A 12,804-nucleotide genomic window follows, 5' to 3' on the forward strand; every position below is an offset into this window, starting at 1 on the left:
CCAGTTACTAACAGATCTATCTGATTCTATTAGCTAGAACCCTCCAGTTACTAACAGATCTATCTGATTCTATGAGCTAGAACCCTCTAGTCACTAACATATCTATCTGATTCTAATAGCTAGAACCCTCTAGTCACTAACATATCTATCTGATTCTATGAGCTAGAACCCTCTAGTCACTAACATATCTATCTGATTCTATGAGCTAGAACCCTCTAGTCACTAACATATCTATCTGATTCTAATAGCTAGAACCCTCCAGTTACTAACAGATCTATCTGATTCTATTAGCTAGAACCCTCCAGTTACTAACAGATCTATCTGATTCTATTAGCTAGAACCCTCCAGTTACTAACAGATCTATCTGATTCTAATAGCTAGAACCCTCTAGTCTCTAACATATCTATCTGATTCTAATAGCTAGAACCCTCCAGTTACTAACAGATCTATCTGATTCTATTAGCTAGAACCCTCCAGTTACTAACAGATCTATCTGATTCTATGAGCTAGAACCCTCCAGTCACTAACAGATCTATCTGATTCCAATAGCTAGAACCCTCCAGTTACTAACAGATCTATTGTTTCCTGTAGATCCACATTCCAGAGTGATCCTGAGGACCAAGAGCTCCTTCGACCCTCTCAGCAGCTACATCAACGCCAACTACATTAGGGTAAGTTATACACGCACACACACACACGCACACACGCACGCACGCACGCACGCACGCACGCACGCACGCACGCACGCACGCACGCACGCACACACACACACACACACACACACACACACACCATTGTTTGTTAACACATTGAGTTCTGAAACCAAACCGAGTGGATGCTGTGGTTGTGAAACTACAGTGAACTCTTAGAGACAAAATGACACATGATAGCGCTCTCATAATGAACAGGTAAAAAGCTTTTCCTGAAAGTTGGCTGTACAGGTATGCATAGTCAGATTAAAACACAGATTAAAGTTGGCTGTACAGGTATGAATAGTCAGATTAAAACACAGATTAAAGTTGGCTGTACAGGTATGTATAGTCAGATTAAAACACAGATTAAAGTTGGCTGTACAGGTATGTATAGTCAGATTAAAACACAGATTAAAGTTGGCTGTACAGGTATGTATAGTCAGATTAAAACACAGATTAAAGTTGGCTGTACAGGTATGTATAGTCAGATTAAAACACAGATTAAAGTTGGCTGTACAGGTATGTATAGTCAGATTAAAACACACATTAAATTTGGCTGTACAGGTATGCATAGTCAGATTAAAATACAGATTGAAGTTGGCTGTACAGGTATGCATAGTCAGATTAAAACACGGATTAAAGTTGGCTGTACAGGTATGTATAGTCAGATTAAAACACACATTAAATTTGGCTGTACAGGTATGCATAGTCAGATTAAAACACAGATTAAAATTGGCTGTACAGGTATGCATAGTCAGATTAAAACACAGATTAAAGTTGGCTGTACAGGTTTGCATAACCAGATTAAAACACAGATTAAAGTTGGCTGTACAGGTATGTATAGTCAGATTAAAATACAGATTAAAGTTGGCTGTACAGGTATGCATAGTCAGATTAAAACAGATTAGAGATTAGAACTGAACTCATGAAACGTAGTCAGATTTTTCATTCTTTCACCCTGGATTCTAACTGGTCATTTTTAGTTTAGTTTATGCAGTCATATTTCATGTTATATTATATAACATATCGGTGTTGTTGAACTGAGTGGTGTGATATAAGACTGGGTTTGTTTAAAGTTATTGTTTCCTTTTTAAACAAACAAACAACTTCAGATTCTCCTTATCGGGTTTATACATCTTGGGAACGAAAAGCGTAGCAGTGAACCAGGGGAGCGAGGACATTGTTTCTGATGTAAGTCTATGGAGAGAACAGAAGGAGAAAGAGGCCAGGCCCGGAGGAACTAGTGAACTCACTCTCTAATGACCCGTTGGGCTGCAGATACAATAGGGTCACTTCCCCTGTAGTCACTGCAGGAAGCTCAACTACTAGGGCAACTCCAAAATGGCACCTTATTCCCTATTTAGTACACCACATTCTGGTCAAAAGTAGTGCACTATATAGGGAATAGGGTGCCATATGGGACATAACACTCGTTTTCTCTTTCACACCATAGAGGATAATCAGACCTGCTGTGGTTTATCTCCCTGGACAGTAGTTAACACCATAGAGGATAATCAGACCTGCTGTGGTTTATCTCCCTGGACAGTAGCTAACACCATAGAGGATAATCAGACCTGCTGTGGTTTATCTCCCTGGACAGTAGTTAACACCATAGAGGATAATCAGACCTGCTGTGGTTTATCTCCCTGGACAGTAGTTAACACCATAGAGGATAATCAGACCTGCTGTGGTTTATCTCCCTGGACAGTAGCTAACACCATAGAGGATAATCAGACCTGCTGTGGTTTATCTCCCTGGACAGTAGCTAACACCATAGAGGATAATCAGACCTGCTGTGGTTTATCTCTCCCTGGACAGTAGTTAACACCATAGAGGATAATCAGACCTGCTGTGGTTTATCTCTCCCTGGACAGTAGTTAACACCATAGAGGATAATCAGACCTGCTGTGGTTTATCTCCCTGGACAGTAGTTAACACCATAGAGGATAATCAGACCTGCTGTGGTTTATCTCTCCCTGGACAGTAGTTAACACCATAGAGGATAATCAGACCTGCTGTGGTTTATCTCCCTGGACAGTAGTTAACACCATAGAGGATAATCAGACCTGCTGTGGTTTATCTCCCTGGACAGTAGTTAACACCATAGAGGATAATCAGACCTGCTGTGGTTTATCTCCCTGGACAGTAGTTAACACCATAGAGGATAATCAGACCTGCTGTGGTTTATCTCCCTGGACATTAGCTAACACCATAGAGGATAATCAGACCTGCTGTGGTTTATCTCCCTGGACAGTAGTTAACACCATAGAGGATAATCAGACCTGCTGTGGTTTATCTCCCTGGACAGTAGTTAACACCATAGAGGATAATCAGACCTGCTGTGGTTTATCTCTCCCTGGACAGTAGTTAACACCATAGAGGATAATCAGACCTGCTGTGGTTTATCTCCCTGGACAGTAGTTAACACCATAGAGGATAATCAGACCTGCTGTGGTTTATCTCTCCCTGGACAGTAGTTAACACCATAGAGGATAATCAGACCTGCTGTGGTTTATCTCCCTGGACAGTAGTTAACACCATAGAGGATAATCAGACCTGCTGGGGTTTATCTCCCTGGACATTAGCTAACACCATAGAGGATAATCAGACCTGCTGTGGTTTATCTCCCTGGACAGTAGTTAACACCATAGAGGATAATCAGACCTGCTGTGGTTTATCTCCCTGGACATTAGCTAACACCATAGAGGATAATCAGACCTGCTGTGGTTTATCTCCCTGGACAGTAGTTAACACCATAGAGGATAATCAGACCTGCTGTGGTTTATCTCCCTGGACATTAGCTAACACCATAGAGGATAATCAGACCTGCTGTGGTTTATCTCCCTGGACAGTAGTTAACACCATAGAGGATAATCAGACCTGCTGTGGTTTATCTCCCTGGACAGTAGCTAACACCATAGAGGATAATCAGACCTGCTGTGGTTTATCTCCCTGGACAGTAGCTAACACCATAGAGGATAATCAGACCTGCTGTGGTTTATCTCACTGGACAGTAGTTAACACCATAGAGGATAATCAGACCTGCTGTGGTTTATCTCCCTGGACAGTAGTTAACACCATAGAGGATAATCAGACCTGCTGTGGTTTATCTCCCTGGACAGTAGCTAACACCATAGAGGATAATCAGACCTGCTGTGGTTTATCTCCCTGGACAGTAGCTAACACCATAGAGGATAATCAGACCTGCTGTGGTTTATCTCTCCCTGGACAGTAGCTAACACCATAGAGGATAATCAGACCTGCTGTGGTTTATCTCCCTGGACAGTAGTTAACACCATAGAGGATAATCAGACCTGCTGTGGTTTATCTCTCTGGACAGTAGCTAACACCATAGAGGATAATCAGACCTGCTGTGGTTTATCTCTCCCTGGACAGTAGTTAACACCACAGAGGATAATCAGACCTGCTGTGGTTTATCTCTCCCTGGACAGTAGCTAACACCATAGAGGATAATCAGACCTGCTGTGGTTTATCTCTCCCTGGACAGTAGCTAACACCATAGAGGATAATCAGACCTGCTGTGGTTTATCTCCCTGGACAGTAGTTAACACCATAGAGGATAATCAGACCTGCTGTGGTTTATCTCTCTCTGGACAGTAGCTAACACCATAGAGGATAATCAGACCTGCTGATTTGGAGTCCATTAGGGCGGTGCACAATTGGCCCAGCGTCGTCCGGGTTTGGCCGGGGTAGGCCGCCATTGTAAATTTGTTCCTAACTTACTTGCCTAGTTAAATAAAGTTACATTAAAAAAAACATTAAAAAATAAATAAATAAAAATTAGCAGCACACATTAAGACAGAAATATGAACACCTAATGAATGGGTTATGTAATTCTGGTGTCTTAACAACCTGTCCATTCATCACGTCTTAACAACCTGTCCATTCATCATGTCTTAACAACCTGTCCATTCATCACGTCTTAACAACCTCTCCATTCATCTCGTCTTAACAACCTGTCCATTCATCTCGTCTTAACAACCTCTCCATTCATCTCGTCTTAACAACCTGTCAATTCATCACGTCTTAACAATCTGTCCATTCATCATGTCTTAACAACCTGTCCATTCATCACGTCTTAACAACCTCTCCATTCATCTCGTCTTAACAACCTGTCCATTCATCACGTCTTAACAATCTGTCCATTCATCATGTCTTAACAACCTGTCCATTCATCACGTCTTAACAACCTGTCCATTCATCACGTCTTAACAACCTGTCCATTCATCACGTCTTAACAACCTGTCCATTCATCACGTCTTAACAACCTGTCCATTCATCACGTCTTAACAACCTGTCCATTCATCACGTCTTAACAACCTGTCCATTCATCACGTCTTAACAACCTGTCCATTCATCATGTCTTAACAACCTGTCCATTCATCATGTCTTAACAACCTGTCCATTCATCACGTCTTAACAACCTGTCCATTCATCATGTCTTAACAACCTGTCCATTCATCATGTCTTAACAACCTGTCCATTCATCACGTCTTAACAACCTGTCTATTCATCATGTCTTAACAACCTGTCCATTCATCACGTCTTAACAACCTGTCCATTCATCACGTCTTAACAACCTGTCCATTCATCATGGCTTAACAACCTGTCCATTCATCACGTCTAGTGACGGTTTACAAAAACTGTTTTGGTCCATTCAAGGATACCTGTTTACCAGTTTGCTAATAGCCCTCCCTCCCTCCCTCCCTCCCTCCCTCCCTCCCTCCCTCCCTCCCTCCCTCCCTCCCTCCCTCCCTCTCTCTCTCTGTTTCTGCAGGGTTACCTAGGTGACGAAAAGGCCTACATCGCCACCCAGGGTCCCATGATCAACACAGTGAATGATTTCTGGCAGATGGCCTGGCAGGAAGACTGTCCTGTCATCATCATGATCACCAAGCTCAGGGAGAAGAACGAGGTACGGTGGCACTCACACACGCACGCACACACACACACACACACACACACACACACACACACACACACACACACACACACACACACACACACACACACACACACACACACACACACACACTAGGGTTGAATAGCGGGAACCTGGTTACAGAGATTTACCGCCCAAACCCACTCCCCTTTTCCCGGAATAAATAACAGTGAAAAAACTATAAATAATAATAAATCATTTATTATGACGTGACGTGAAATGGAACTGTTAAATTATATGTGATGTTGAAATCTGGTTTCTCTACGTCCTTCTCTCTGCTCTCTGCATGATCAGTCATCAACGCTCATGGTGCGGACAGACAGCACCTCTCAGCATGGAGCGCAGTAGGACTGCATATGCTGCAGCGTAGTCTATGCTACACTAATATAAGGACTGAATGTGCGTCTAATGTACACATCCCCCCCTGTATAAGATGATTCCAAATAGGTAATGCTGTTGTAGGTTGATATATAGCCCTATATATAGATGTCCTAGCATACCTCTTTCAGGTGATACATTCAGTGCAGTATTTCTTAGAACGACCAAATTTAAACCTCACTGACTGATACCAGCAGAGTAAACTGTTCCAGACAGCTGAGACAGAGCTGTTTCCAGACAGCTGAGACAGAGCTGTTTCCAGACAGCAGAGACAGAGCTGTTTCCAGACAGCAGAGACAGAGCTGTTTCCAGACAGCTGAGACAGAGCTGTTTCCAGACAGCAGAGACAGAGCTGTTTCCAGACAGCAGAGACAGAGCTATTTCCAGACAGCAGAGACAGAGCTGTTTCCAGACAGCAGAGACAGAGCTGTTTCCAGACAGCAGAGACAGAGCTGTTTCCAGACAGCAGAGACAGAGCTGTTTCCAGACAGCAGAGACAGAGCTGTTTCCAGACAGCAGAGACAGAGCTGTTTCCAGACAGCTGAGACAGAGCTGTTTCCAGACAGCTGAGACAGAGCTGTTTCCAGACAGCAGAGACAGAGCTGTTTCCAGACAGCTGAGACAGAGCTGTTTCCAGACAGCAGAGACAGAGCTGTTTCCAGACAGCAGAGACAGAGCTGTTTCCAGACAGCTGAGACAGAGCTGTTTCCAGACAGCAGAGACAGAGCTGTTTCCAGACAGCAGAGACAGAGCTATTTCCAGACAGCAGAGACAGAGCTGTTTCCAGACAGCAGAGACAGAGCTGTTTCCAGACAGCAGAGACAGAGCTGTTTCCAGACAGCAGAGACAGAGCTGTTTCCAGACAGCAGAGACAGAGCTGTTTCCAGACAGCAAGCAGTCAGCTAATCTTCATAAAATGTCTTTATTGTATGGCTCATCAGTCTCAGGTAGCATCAGGCTTGATTTGTCGTGCTGATCAAAGCTCTAACCTAATTAAATATAAAGCATATTTATATGGTTTATATGCTTTAGAATGACATTTATGGTTTTGGCGGGAAATACCGGTTTACTCTGGGAGAAAAGGGATTTATTCTCGGGATGGATTTTTTTTTTTAAATACCTGGGAAAATATTCAACCCTAACACACACACAAACCCATAGGTATAAACAAATATGTATGTGATTCTACACATGTAAATTTGACAGGATACATGACATAATCCTGTTATACATGACATAATGTGTTATTGACAGGGTTTAATACACTGGATCAATAATGATTGGCGATACGATAACATGTGTAGTGATTAATGATGTTGTCTGTTCCAGAAATGTGTTCTGTACTGGCCAGAGAGGCGTGGTATTTACGGCAAGGTGGAGGTGCTCATTAACAACGTGACAGAGTGTGACAACTACACCTGCCGTACCCTCACCCTGAAGGTACTTTATCACTTAGTGATGAAACCCATTGACCATACTGGATCGCTGTGGGTTTCTATCCATTTACTATACACTTAATTAACTGTCCATTGAAAATCTACACTTTTAAAAGTTCATGTTTTGTTGACTCATCCTATAGGCCCTACTCGTATTTGTGACCAAAGCATAAATTGGAGAAAATAAAACACTTCAAAAACCCACCTCAAATGTTTATCTCAAACAGACCGTTTCCAAAATGCTTGCTATTTTCTCATAGAGGAGGATGAACTGACCAATCAGCGATCTACTTGCGTTAATATTTTTTATGACCGGTATACACCCCACTATTCTGTTGTTGGGGTACGCCCACACCATTCCAAAACAGAAAAGCTGCTTCATAACATAATTTATTTAAAAATGTTTAGAAGGAAAACTATTTCACTCACATTGTCATTGATTCTAGGTCATATTTCATTGAAATAAACACTGGACAGTTACTGTAAACTAGACTGAAACCACAATCTTGGTCTTACTCAAACTCTGTGTGTCTTTGTCTCTTTCACAGCAAGGGGCTCAGAGTCGTGTGGTGAAGCACTACTGGTACACATCATGGCCGGACCATAAGACCCCAGACAGCGCCCAGCCCCTGCTCCAGCTGATGAGAGACGTGGAGGAGGACAGGACGGGCTCCCCGTCCCAGGGACCCGTCATCGTACACTGCAGCGCGGGGATTGGCCGAACGGGCTGCTTCATCGCCACGATGATAGGCTGTCGTCAGTTGGAGCTGGAGGGAGTGGTGGATGTGCTGGGGATTGTGTGTCAGCTCAGAGCGGACAGGTGAGTTACCTACACCTGGTGTATTAGACCGTATGTGGAATAGGTCCAAGGTAGTACAATACGTTTACAGCAGACAGGTGAGTTACCTACACCTGGTGTATTAGACCGTATGTGGAATAGGTCCAAGGTAGTACAATACGTTTACAGCAGACAGGTGAGTTACCTACACCTGGTGTATTAGACCGTATGTGGAATAGGTCCAATGTAGTACAATACGTTTACAGCAGACAGGTGAGTTACCTACACCTGGTGTATTAGACCGTATGTGGAATAGGTCCAAGGTAGTACAATACGTTTACAGCAGACAGGTGAGTTACCTACACCTGGTGTATTAGACCGTATGTGGAATAGGTCCAAGGTAGTACAATACGTTTACAGCAGACAGGTGAGTTACCTACACCTGGTGTATTAGACCGTATGTGGAATAGGTCCAATGTAGTACAATACGTTTACAGCAGACAGGTGAGTTACCTACACCTGGTGTATTAGACCGTATGTGGAATAGGTCCAAGGTAGTACAATACGTTTACAGCAGACAGGTGAGTTACCTACACCTGGTGTATTAGGCAGTATGTGGAATAGGTCCAATGTAGTACAATACGTTTACAGCAGACAGGTGAGTTACCTACACCTGGTGTATTAGGCAGTATGTGGAATAGGTCCAATGTAGTACAATACGTTTACAGCAGACAGGTGAGTTACCTACACCTGGTGTATTAGACAGTATGTGGAATAGGTCCAAGGTAGTACAATACGTTTACAGCAGACAGGTGAGTTACCTACACCTGGTGTATTAGACCGTATGTGGAATAGGTCCAATGTAGTACAATACGTTTACAGCAGACAGGTGAGTTACCTACACCTGGTGTATTAGGCAGTATGTGGAATAGGTCCAATGTAGTACAATACGTTTACAGCAGACAGGTGAGTTACCTACACCTGGTGTATTAGACCGTATGTGGAATAGGTCCAATGTAGTACAATACGTTTACAGCAGACAGGTGAGTTACCTACACCTGGTGTATTAGACCGTATGTGGAATAGGTCCAATGTAGTACAATACGTTTACAGCAGACAGGTGAGTTACCTACACCTGGTGTATTAGACCGTATGTGGAATAGGTCCAAGATAGTACAATACGTTTACAGCAGACAGGTGAGTTACCTACACCTGGTGTATTAGACCGTATGTGGAATAGGTCCAAGGTAGTACAATACGTTTACAGCAGACAGGTGAGTTACCTGGTGATGATAAAGCCATGGCCTCTTTCCTGCTTGTATGCTACTGTGTTTGTGTTGCTCTAATGACCATCAGTGATTACAGACAGACAGACAGACAGACAGACAGACAGACAGACAGACAGACAGACAGACAGACAGACAGACAGACAGACAGACAGACAGACAGACAGACAGACAGACAGACAGACAGGATGGATCAAATCAAATGTTATTGGTCACATACACATGGTTAGCAGATGTGTGGACCTGTATGCAAACTGAAGTGGGTCTAGGGTGGCCGGGAAAGTGGAGGTGATATGATCCTTGACTAGTCTCTCACAGCACTTCATGATGACAGAAGTGAGTGCTATGGTGCGATGGTCATTTAGTTCAGTTATCTTTGGCGTCTTTGGTACAGGAACAATGGTGAAAATCTTGAAGCATTTGGGGACAGCATACTGGGATAAGGAGCGATTGAATATGACCGTAAACACACTAGCCAGCTGGTCTGCGCATGCTCTGAGGCTAGGGATGCCGTCTGGGCCAGCAGCCCTGCGAGGGTTAACACGTTTAAATGTCTTACTCATGTCGGCCACGGAGAAGGAGAGTGGGGGGCCCACAGTCCTTGGTAGCGGGCCTCGTCAGTGGTACTGTATTATCCTCTAAGCGGGCAAAGAAGGTGTTTAGTTTGTCTGGAAGCAAGACGTCGTTGTCCGTGACGGATGTGGCTGGGTTAGGACAGACAGACAGACAGACAGACAGACAGACAGACAGACAGACAGACAGACAGACAGACAGACAGACAGACAGACAGACAGACAGGATGGATGTGGCTGGGTGAGGACAGTCAGACAGACAGTCAGGATGGATGTTAGGAGGGATGTAGGTGGGTGAGGACAGTCAGACAGACAGTCAGGATGGATGTGGCTGGGTGAGGACAGTCAGACAGACAGTCAGGATGGATGTTAGGAGGGATGTAGGTGGGTGAGGACAGTCAGACAGACAGACAGGATGGATGTTAGGAGGGATGTAGGTGGGTGAGGACAGTCAGACAGACAGACAGGACTGGATGTTAGGAGGGATGTAGGTGGGTGAGGACAGACAGACAGTCTGGATGGATGTTAGGAGGGATGTAGGTGGGTGAGGACAGTCAGACAGACAGACAGGATGGATGTTAGGAGGGATGTAGGTGGGTGAGGACAGACAGACAGTCAGGATGGATGTTAGGAGGGATGTAGGTGGGTGAGGACAGTCAGACAGACAGACAGGATGGATGTTAGGAGGGATGTAGGTGGGTGAGGACAGTCAGACAGTCAGGATGGATGTTAGGAGGGATGTAGGTGGGTGAGGACAGACAGACAGACAGTCAGGATGGATGTTAGGAGGGATGTAGGTGGGTGAGGACAGACAGACAGTCAGGATGGATGTTAGGAGGGATGTGGCTGGGTTAGGACAGTCAGACAGACAGTCAGGATGTAGGTGGGTGTGACATAAATCATGCTAAGAAACTTGTACATGAGAAACTGTGTTTTTCTTACAAGAGACAAGAGAGGGACAGAACGTGATATTATGTTCCTATCTCTTTCAAACACATACACACACACACACACACACACACACACACACACACACACACACATACACACACACACACACACACACACACACACACACACACACACACACACACACACACACACACACACACACACACACACACACACACACACACACACTCATCCCCTGAGCCTGAACAGGGTTTCAGCTGAAATATCTCCCGCAGCCTGTCTGTCCCAGGATAAAGCAATCATCCATTAGGATGAAGCAGTAGCCTGCAGCTCAACAGGGTATCAAGGACTTCATAATGTTGCCTTGGTTGAGCTTTAGTTAATCAATGAACAGAATGTACTGAAGCAAACTGCCACTGTATCGTTTAGATGAGCGACGAAGAGTTTAAAATGACCTTTTATCGTGACTAATTACCACAGGATTAAATGAGCTGGAGAGAATCCTAAATGGTTCTTGTATTATGACACAGAACAATGGTAATGAATGTTCCAAATGTTCTGCAGCACTAAAACAAGAGGGAGGTTTTTCAGTCACAGTATGAGATGGATTCATTATTTTTCAGACAGCAGGATGGCCGCAATTGATGGAAGGTTTAGTTTATTATAATTATTTTTCCACTCCTTGTATTTCATAGCATGTTACTAACATGCTAACACTGTTTACTGGCCCGTTCTGTTATTTTTGCCGTGATTCTAATGGCTTCCTTGTCTCTGTGTGTCTTTTCAGAGGAGGCCTGATCCAGACAGGGGAGCAGTACGAGTTTGTCCACCACGCCTTGAGCCTCTTCGAGACCCGCCTCTCCGCCGACACCGGCCAATGAACAGAGGCCAGGAAGTTTTTGCTAGACATGCCAGATTTTTCCAGGAAGTGGAATTTAATTCCCCCTAGCGGGAAGGACCTATCTTACCTGGTGACTGTGAGGTCATGTGACTAATGTGGAAGTGGATATTTGGGTGACGATTGGATGGTAGATGTCCTTGTGTGCTTAGTCTTTGTGGACATGTATGGACAGCCTGGACTGCTATTGGCTGATTGATTGAGTCTCCTTACAGAGAGAGAGAGATGGAGGTATGGACAGCCTGGACTGCTATTGGCTGATTGATTGAGTCTCCTTACAGAGAGAGAGAGATGGAGGTATGGACAGGTGATTTTGTCTCTGAATGTAATGTATCCTTTCTTCTCTTCCTCCTTTTCCTCCTCTTCTTCTTCTTCTTCTTCTACTACTTCCTGTCATTCGTGAGCAGCTCTGCTTCTGAAAACGTTGTTGTGAGCAACCTGCCTCTGTCCAATCAAACTCTCTGATACTGCAGCTCTGTCCAATCAGATTGCCTGATATTGATTCTGTAGTATATCTCCACTCTGACCTCTTACTACTATGTGCTACAGTAGATGGGTAGGTAGTCTGTGGTCCTTGAATCGTCCACGGTGTTTCTTTTAAAAAGCAAAAGGTACGTTGTCGAAATTAATAGCACTTGTCTTTGTGACTTTACTAGGATATTTTTGAATTATGATTTATTTTATTTTTTTAAACTATGTGCTGTTACACAAAGGGTATTATTCTAAAGACTGTTATATTCCATTGAGGTTGGCTTTTCTCTCAGTAACACACTAGAAGCTGCCCCTCTGCCATATAGTATACCTCTGAGAGCATGTTGATCATCCATTGAAACATCAGTGTATGAAAGGTGAGGGAACGATTGGGCCTGTCTGCACGGTACTACACATC

The 12,804-nt window shown here is 44.0% G+C and overlaps 1 protein-coding gene across 1 annotated transcript; it reads left to right on the plus strand.

Moving 5' to 3' along the window:
• Positions 1–591: 591 nt before the first annotated feature.
• LOC120040345 (receptor-type tyrosine-protein phosphatase R-like) lies at positions 592–12,494 on the plus strand (the record flags this gene model as incomplete). Its single annotated transcript, XM_038985533.1, has 5 exons — positions 592–671; positions 5,491–5,628; positions 7,363–7,473; positions 8,018–8,289; positions 11,805–12,494. Coding segments are annotated over 5 exons (695 nt in total), but the record flags the coding sequence as incomplete, so codon positions are not given.
• Between the last annotated feature and the right edge of the window lie 310 nt (positions 12,495–12,804).

Source organism: Salvelinus namaycush, unplaced genomic scaffold, assembly GCF_016432855.1.
Source record: "Salvelinus namaycush isolate Seneca unplaced genomic scaffold, SaNama_1.0 Scaffold3426, whole genome shotgun sequence".
NCBI classification, from domain to species: domain Eukaryota; kingdom Metazoa; phylum Chordata; class Actinopteri; order Salmoniformes; family Salmonidae; genus Salvelinus; species Salvelinus namaycush.